Source organism: Microtus oregoni, unplaced genomic scaffold, assembly GCF_018167655.1.
Source record: "Microtus oregoni isolate MIOR12 unplaced genomic scaffold, Mior012 000041F_ref0000270, whole genome shotgun sequence".
In the NCBI taxonomy this organism is placed as follows: domain Eukaryota; kingdom Metazoa; phylum Chordata; class Mammalia; order Rodentia; family Cricetidae; genus Microtus; species Microtus oregoni.
In genome coordinates, this window is record NW_024543208.1 from 5,687,034 (window position 1) to 5,696,719 (window position 9,686).

At 35.8% G+C, this 9,686-nt stretch overlaps 1 protein-coding gene across 1 annotated transcript in view; it reads left to right on the forward strand.

Annotated features, from left to right (window-relative positions):
- The window catches only part of Rasef (RAS and EF-hand domain containing), a 67,726-nt gene extending 58,466 nt beyond the window's left edge, over nt 1-9,260 (forward strand). The window contains exons 15-17 of the mRNA XM_041632515.1: nt 358-477; nt 3,619-3,695; nt 5,920-9,260. Coding sequence (XP_041488449.1) covers nt 358-477; nt 3,619-3,695; nt 5,920-6,025 — 303 coding nt within the window. The 3' untranslated portion in view covers nt 6,026-9,260. The remainder of the gene's footprint in view (nt 1-357; nt 478-3,618; nt 3,696-5,919) is intronic.
- The last annotated feature ends 426 nt before the right edge of the window (nt 9,261-9,686 follow it).

The following is a 9,686-nucleotide window of genomic DNA, read 5'->3' on the forward strand; positions in this document are numbered from 1 at the left end:
ACATGAGTTAAGTGGGGCAATGCAATCACTTTGGGTTCCAACATTCCGCTTTGCATGTTCTTATTTCATTTCTCTGAATTTTAGTGTTCTCACTGGCCAAAAGGAAGAAGGGTGACTGTGCTTCAAGGCATATTGACTTTCGAAAACTTTATCTTAAATGTAAGCAATTTAATTATTGCAAATAGTTGACATAGACAATGACAATACCCGTGGATTCTGTCCTACAACTATAAACAATTATAAATACTAAATTGGCACCTTTAGAAAACTGGACAATGGCAGCTATTGGTAGCATGGTCACAGCTCTATAGTTGGTTCAGTGTTTGATGTATGTCCACTTCTTTTCCTTCTTCAAAGGATGGAGCCCAGAGAAGTGTTCCTATCATGTTAATAGGAAACAAGGCTGATCTTCGTGATTCTGCTAGTGCAGAGAAACAAAAGTGTATCTCAGCGTACCTTGGAGAAAAACTGGCCATGGTAAGAGTGAGTGTGTGGGGGGCCTGTCCAAAATGAGACAATATCATGATAGGTCATTGTTTTCAGAATTGGTGGCAGTCATTACCCTGTGTGATTCTCTATGCTGAGATGGTCCTTATCATGTGTTGTACCTCATCCTATATTGTACACTGTGCTGGAGACAATCTTCATGCTTGTGCAGTTTATTGTTTTGGATACAAACCTTACTCCTGTATTCTTTACTGTGCTGGACACAATCTTCACCTCTTTGTCTTACACTTTTTTTAAATAATTATCACCTCTAATAGTATGCTGTATTATACACAGTCCTCATGTTGTTGATTGTTTTATGGACAGTTCATATCTGTTGACTTCATTGAGTTGAGAATTCAACTCATTCTTTCTTCTAGTTCCATATGTTTGAGAAAGTAATTTCCCGCTGTGGAGTTCATTGTGTTTGGGATGTTTTTAATCCTGTGTTGTTACCAATTTTAGACACAGATCTTATCACTATGTAGTTCACTATACTGGAGACATTTCTCACCCCTGTATATTGCACCTGTTGGAAACAGTCTTAACGCATGCTGTGTAGTTCACCATGGTAGACACCATTCACATTTCTGTGTAGGTGACTGTGATGTTGACCTTCTTCAACTTGTGTTGTTCTGTGTTGAAGACAATCTTCACCCCTGTTTATTTCAGTGTATTGATGCAGTCCTCATCCTGTATAGAGGAATGTGTTATAAACTATTCTCACACTATATTGAACTAGTCCTTATTTTTTATAACTGGCTGTGTTAGATATGGCCCTCATCCTATGTACTAATATACAGGAGTGGAAGACTGTCCAACACATTGTGTTGGACCCAATGTTTTACCCTTTTTCTTACACTTTGTTAGAGATGGTTTTCACATTAAGTAGTTTCTTGTGTTTCACATAGTCATTATATTGTGTGGTTGGCTGTTTCAGGGACAATTCATTCCTGTCTATTACTCCTTGTACTTTGCTATGTTGTATTCCTCACCACTGTGTAATACACTGTGTAAAAGACAGTCTGAGCATGTGGTTTATAGTGTAGGACACTGTCTTCATCCTGTGTAGTTGACTGTTTCTGAGACAGTCTTCTTTGTATTGAAGACAATCCTTGTCCCTGCATAGTTTACTGTAGTGTAAGTTATAACTTCTGTGTCTGGCTGTGTTGGGAAGAGTCTTCACCATGTGTGGTTTTCCCTCTGTTAAAAACAATCTTCACTCCCATGCGATTTATTCTTCAGGAGGCAGGGTCATTCTTCCCCTTTGTATCATTTACTGTATTAGTATAGTAGTTACCCCTTTTTTCTAACTTGGGAACAGTGCACTTCTTGTTGGAGACAATCCTTTGTCTGTATACTTTGCTCTCAGGAGCATAGCCTTTCATTTACTTAGCTTACTCCTTTTCATCTCTAATATAATACTTATCTTTTTCATTCATATGCCAGGAGTTTTCCACTTAGCATCTTTCAGACCTAGAATCTAGACCTGGCATCTCTTAGCACCAATCTGAGTTCTCAAGTTGCTCCCTCAAACATCTTTTGACTTACTTTTGAAATTCTCAAGATTTACTTTACTTCTTCCTGTCATTTCTACCATATATAATCATCAAGTGTACTGTTTATACTACACATGTGTATTTGTGAATTGTATAGATTTTTTTGTCAGTTTGGTTATGTAAACCTAGTGGAATCTTTTTTCTCTTGGTGCTACCTAGTAGCCATCGAATCCTTCCCTTAAACCATATGATAATATTTAATCCTCACCCAAGGCTTATGCATCTGTAATTGTCCTTTATTAAAAGAATCTGTCTCCACCTTATTTTACAATGACATACAAGCATGACTGTTAGATTTTTTGGTAAGTACAAATAAGCAAACAAACAATGAAAAAGGAAAACAAACAAACAAAAAACTCTGAGGTATTATTACAGGAAGACCTGATGGATACTTTTCAGAATTAGGAACAACTTAATGATTACCGAAGCATCCAAAACAAAAATAAAAGTTTGAGTGAGACTGGCAATCTAGTTCTTAGGTAGAACAAGCATAGACATACTGAGATTAGTTGGAATTTAGGTAACTGGAGAAATATAGGGAAGAGCCAGGTACCTGGGGATTTATGGGGTAAAGATGTGATGTAAGGTAAAACTGGGAGATTACCTCAAGTTGACATTAAGCAGGTTATGTTGGCTGTGGAAAAGCATTTGAACATTATCTCATAAAGGAATAGAGTCATTTAAAGTTTAGAAGCAGAGGAGCAATACAAGGAACTATGCAAGGGCAACCAGTGGAGTTGTCTATGGACTAGAACATTTCACTTCTGCAACACAGGAGCTCTGTACTGTGATGGGGAAGCTGAGAGTAAGATGGAGGAAGCATTAGCCATTGGACCAGGCAAACATGCTCTTTTCCCTTCATGGAAACAAGGTCTTACTATCTAGTCTAGGCTATCTAGTACTTACAACTGACCTGATACTGCAAACATCCTTTAGATAGAGGTATAATTCCTAGCTGGCTACCTTAAACTCTCATTTTTATCTGACTCAAATTCTTTGAAGACAAGATTCAGAATTATGTACTTGATTATTGAAATGCAATTTTGCAATTTTTTAAAAAATATAATAGAAAATACTTCTGATTAGGAACTCTTTCTAGTATTACTGTTTAGACTGGTTTGTTTTGTTTGCTTGTTTCAGGCAAGGTCTCATGTAACAGGCTGGATTTGAAAGTCTACTTACACCTGTTTAGTGCTGATATTCCAGGAACACTCCATTACACCTGGACAATCACATCTATTTTGTTGTTGTTGTTGTTGTTGTTTATAAGTCCTGAGACTCTAATTTTACTTTTCGTAGTTATTACTCAGCATTCTCTCTCTATATATATATACATATATAGTTGTTTTACTAGGCAGTGTTTCTCTTTGTAGTACTGACTGCCCTAGAATTCATTCCGTATACCAAGCTGGCCTCAAACTTTGGGATCAGTCTGCTTCTGCCTCCAAAGTGATGGGATTAAAGGTGTGTGCTACCATACTTGGCTAGGAAGAAATGTTTTTAATTCAGTAATTTAAACTTCAGGGAATCTAATCAAAGCCTTCGCTGAACTGTGTATGCTTCCTTTCTACAGACGTATGGGGCATTATTCTGTGAAACAAGTGCCAAAGACGGATCCAATGTTGTTGAAGCTGTTCTCCATCTTGCTCGGTAAAGTTCGCCTTGTGTTTAGAAAAATCAGATTTTTCACTTACCTAATGGATATGATGAATTTCTTCATTATAGCTTTCAGTTAAAAATATCAGCTGTAGAACATAGTTCTGTCTTTCGTGGTAAGGAAAACACTACATGTATCTATTATAAAATCTAGTATAAATTCTTGTTCATTGTTGACATTGAGTAGATATTTTTACTACTGAACAAAGGAGATGTAGCTGCAGTATTTTTGAACATTTTGTAAAATACCACCAGGAATGATAATAATTGACTTGTAGAATCATCTCCTGAAACCAAAATTTAAACACAACTAGCTATTATTAGCATATCTATTATAAAATTTTGCTAATAAAATGGGATATACAGAACAAAAAAGGAAATTGCATATCATAACAGTTGGAATCACTGCCCGAATTGCTCAGTGTATAATTATTAAAGGAAAGCAGTGGTGTGGAGAATAATTAACATTTTGCATGTGGATTATAACAAAACTTATCATTAGAAGACTTGCATAAAAACGTGCATGGCAGTTCTTCAAGTATTGCAAGACATAATAGTACTCTCTCCATGATTTATATTTTCTGCTTGGTGTGTTTTTTAGTTAGGTTTTTGTCAACTTGATATAAGCTGTTGCCATTTGTAAAGGGGGAGTCTCAACTTAGACAGTACTCCTACCATATTGGTACATGGGAAAACTTCTAGGGCATTTTCTTTATTAACAATTGATTTGGTACCACTCCGCATGCTACCACCCCTAGACATTTGATTATCTGTCTGTGTGGTACTGGATTATATAAGAAAACAAGCCGAGAAAGGCATGAGGGAAAAACCATTAAGCAACATTTCTTCATGGTATCTGCTTCAGTTTCTGCCTCCAGGTCACTCTCCTGTCCTCCGTGATGGTCTGTGGTGTGGAACTGTAAGCTCAAGTAAAGTCATTCCTCCCCAGGTTCCTTCTGACCATGCTGACTTGTCACAGTGATAGTAATCCTAACTAAGATAGAAATTTGTACAAAAAAGTTAACTATTGACACCACCTTTACATGGGTTCTGGGGATCAAACTTAAGTTCTCAGGCTGGTATGAGAGGTGCTGTACTCTTGAGTTGTCTCACTAGTTCTCAAGTCCATTCTTAAATGGAAGCCTATTTAACTGTGGAGTCATCCACATATCTCTGCTTCATTGTAGACATCTCTAATCTGTACAATGAGAAAGAGGACTGAATATTTAATATTTTTAGAGAATTTTATACTTGAATACTGTTTTTATCTTATTTTTATGATTCCCTCTCTTTGCTCCCACTCCTCCATTGTCTTCCTGACTCCCTCTCAAATTCATGTCTTTAGTTTATCTACACACACACACACACACACACACACACACACACACCTTACTACTGAGCCCTTTTAATGTTGATTATATGCAGATATATTTGGGATCAACCACTTGGGGTTGGATAACCTATCATGGAGCTCATCCCATCTCTAATGAAGTGCTATAGGCATTCGTGGCTTCTGAAAGAGGGATCTCTCAGTTCTTTTAGGGGGCTGTCTTAGTTAAGTTTCTATTGCTGTGAAAAGCCACCATGATAAAGGCAACTTGTTGAAGGAAGATTTTTAGGGTACTTATGGTTCTTGAGGCTTAAGAGTTCATTACAATCATCACAGCAGGGATGTTTGACAGTAGAAAGGCATAGTGGCTGGAGATAGAAACAGAGCTGAGCGTTATCGTGTCAAATCTTAAACAGAAATCAGAGAGCAAACATGAATGGCACCCAGGTTTTGAAACCTCAAAGTCTGCTAAGAGTGACATCCTCCAGTAAGGTCACACCTCTTAAACCTACCTAAGCAGCACTACCATCTGAAGATCAAGTGTTCACATGCTTGAGAATGTGGGCGACATTTAATTTAAACAACCACAATTCAACCAATTCCAATGCCAGCATCTTCTAGAAGCACCTTGGTTCCTATAAGACACTAGCCAGATGGTTTAAGTAGAAACCCAAGACCCTGAAATTATTTATCTAGATATCTATAGCTCCCTCCGAGTTTTGTAGTTAACAACCTGTAATTTGGCATAGATGAGACATTTGTTTAATGGTGGAGTTATCAAGGCTTTGTATTGTGAACTGTGTTAATCTCCTTTTCCTGTAATTAATCTCCACAGGTAAGTAAGCATATATCTCACTTTTGTTGTAATTCCTTTCTCCCTTCTCACAGGGAAGTAAAGAAAAGGACAGAGGATGATGATACCAAATCCATTACGAGTCTCGTTGGATCCACTTCCAGAAAGTCACTGCAGATGAAGAACTGTTGCAATGGCTAAATCTCAGCTATCTTCAGTTCATAAAGTGCGTGTTTCCAAAATACTGATCTTGGGACCCTACTTCTCAATGGAGTGGTGCATTATACAACACCGGCCAATGAAGAATTTCAACCTGGCAAATTGAGCCATGCTTGTCTGTCCTCAGGAACCTCAGGCTTTCTTTGTTCTATCTCAGTGAGCTACTTGGGTTGTCTGACCCCTATAGATCACTAAGAGGAAATGTGTTAATGATTTTAATATAATATGGTAAAATAAAATTACATTTTCAGATCAAAACTATTGAGAACCCACTGATAAAATTACTTCATAAGAAAATTGACTTTGTAGTTAACCTGTGACAGTGTTTGCTTAAAAATTTGGATGCAAGAGCTTAATACTTTGTTTTATACAATTCAGTGTTTAATACAAAGAACAAGGAAACTGGCAGGCTGTTATATATTATTGCCTTAAATCATGGATGCTATCAGATAGCATGAATACTTTTCATTTGGCCAATCAGCTTTGCTGTTACTTAGTCTTATAATACTGGCTATGCCCAGGCCATATTAGACCTCTTCTGCTCTGTAAAATAAGGAAGTTAGTCACCAGTGTATCTTGGATTCTCTAGTATTTTAAGAAGCAGGAAGGGCACAGTGGTTCACAGTTACTAAGGACCCTGTGAAGTATGCCTTTTGATATAGAGGTATTGGGTTTTCAAATTTCTGAAGAAAGTATTTCTTTGAGAAATTGGAAATATTTTAGATGTCAATGTAAATAAAAATACTTTGTGAAAAAAGAAAGAATGTTTAAAAATGTATGTAATAAATATACAATATCAAGAGTACTTGTGAAGTCTGAGGCTTAAATTGTATGTGAAAATTTTAGTGAAGATATTTATAACACATACTACCTAAAGAAAAATGCTACAAAAATGTATTTCACCTACTGACTACCAGAGGCTGAGAGTAGTTGGCACTAATGGCCAAAGGACATGTGCCTTCTTAAGAGGATGACCACAGTCTTCTAAAATTAGATTAGTAGTAGTAGTAGCATAAATTGGAATATGCTAGAAAATCACCAAACTTTGTATTTGGAAAGGATAAGTTTTATGAATCTGAATATGTTTCATAGACAAATACAGTGGAGTAACAACATTTTACGAAATGACTATATTGTTGCTAATTTACATTGACCTGTAATTTAGAACTTTATCTGTAGCATAATGGCAGTTTCTAAGCTCCTATCTTCAAGCATTTCCTTTCTCTTTAATGAATATTGGGAGATTGTTATTAGGCATGATTTTGGAAAGTACCATATTGAAAAGAGAATTACATTTAAATGTTAGTCAGTCCTTTGAATAATGTGACTTCTGACTGCTTATCACCCAGGACATGGTTAGTCTTGCTTTTCGTCTGGAACTTTGAATACCTCCCACTCCTTCTGACCAAAATATCTTTAAGAGGCAAAGGCCTTTCTATCTGATCCAGGATGGGCAAGCAAAAATAGCATTACCGGTAGTCAGAACCAGTTAGATAATTCTTAATGAGCGATATTTTGGTTCATACAGGTCTAGACTTTGAGTAGCTTACCCAGAACATAAATATTACCGGTTACTTATGTGAATTGTATTATGTATGTTCAACCATTCCTTTTTGATGAACTAAAAAAATTCACTGGGCTAGCAATGTGTCTCAGGAAGTAAAAGTACTTGTTGCCCAAGCTTGCCAACCCAAAATTTGTGCCTGAACTCACAGTGGAAGGGGAGAATGAATTCCTGAAATTGGTTTCTGACATTTACAAATGTCTGCCATAGTGGCCAAATGATACATGTGTACACATAGAGCAATAAATAATTATTTTTAAATAACATTCCATTTTGGCAAACACTTTTGTGCTTTTGATTTTTGTTATCATACTTTAAATATTTTCAGCTTTATTTCTTTTTCCTAATGGGGAATTGATTAGGTACCATTATACACAAAAGCCACATCGTTTGAATCTTCAGTAACTACATACAAATGGCTATTTTATGTTTGGAATCCCAGTTAACAGGTTACATTTCTGACAAAAAATAATAGTTGGTGAGAAAGTGATACAGACGTCAGGTGAGAGTAGTGATTATTTGTGTAACATTATTTTTGTTATTTTGTAACATAGATGTTTGCCTTAGAGAGTGGAATTCTAGACAAGGGTGAATCTTATATATTAATAGATGGTACATGTGTGCCACTGGCTAAACACACTCTGGTAGCATGCATGTTACTATGTTCTCTTCATTCTCATGTTATTTACCTCATAAGTGTTTTTTTTTCTTCCATACTTTGAAAAAAGAGAGAGAGAGGTTGTTAATGCAGAAGTTCTGTGTGGGGTTATGCCTCTAGTTGTGGACTAGAAAGTTGTCTAGGTAACGTGAACAAGTCAACATCTTCAGTGATCCGAATTTAAAATATTCAAAGTAGAGGTTTCTATCTCTTCTTAACAAACTTGTTTAAGGAAAAGAAATGCAAAACTCTTTTTAGGTGACTTTCTGGGAGACTGTATTTTGATTTCTCGAAAGTGTTCCCCAGTTTAAAGTATATTTAAGGGCAAAATAATGCTTTCAATTTAAGCTTACTTTAATGTATTCACACATTTTTTCAAGTATCTTATTTTGCATCCATTTTTCCTTAGACAACTTTTAAAATCACAATGATGCTATATCCACATTTAAATGCACTTTATCATACTAGATAATATTTTAATCTCATTATGGAAAATAATGTTGGAAAAGTAGGTACTTTTTCATTGTTACCTTCTAGGCCTATTCATTTTCATAATTTGTTTTTCTACTTGCTGCTTTATACAATATTGTATAACATTTGATTATTTAATACTAAGTGTGATTTGAATAAATGCAGACTGTCCTCCCTCTTCTAAAGATAAAGTTGAGGTTAAGGGTAAGGATTTGTTTTCATATTTATATAGAGATTAGCCTCAGAATATTAGTCTTTTAGGTATTTGCTGTATATACATGTAAGAAGTAATGTATGTATATGGCAGGTAAGCAACTGAGAAATGAGTCACTGTTATATGATTTTAATGTATATGGTTTACATTTTTCATGGTTGGAGTTGTGTTTTATTTAAACTGTTTATATCTTTTCAAACCATCAATAATGATACCACAAAGTATAAATGCATACCTATGCAAATATCTAAGGAGTTGTAAAAGTCATGTCTTGTAAATGCAATAAAGTGTGTTTATTTTGGTCCTTGAACAGTTTCCTGAGCTTTTTGTGGGTATTCTGAAGTGGATGATTCCGCTGTGTCTGTAGGAGACAGTACTTCTTCTTTTTTGGACATACCATTCCTACAGTGGAAGAAATAAAATGAATAAATGTGTGGCAGTTGGTAGCTAGTAGAGGGCAACAAGGAGGTCACCGAGGACACTAGAAGACCAATTAGACTTTTGTAATAGCATTACTGGATGAGATATATCTATTCTCTTATTTAAAAAAAATAAATAAATCTGAAAATTTCATAGCTTTACACTGTATTTTCAGTTCTAGTCCACCTCTCTTCCCTCTGATTCCCTCCCCCCATGTCCTCTGCACTTTGTGGCCACTTTCATGGATTATTTTACTTTATTTTTACACATATACAATTCTGCTGACTTTGTGCAGTGTTTATTGTCTGTATACACA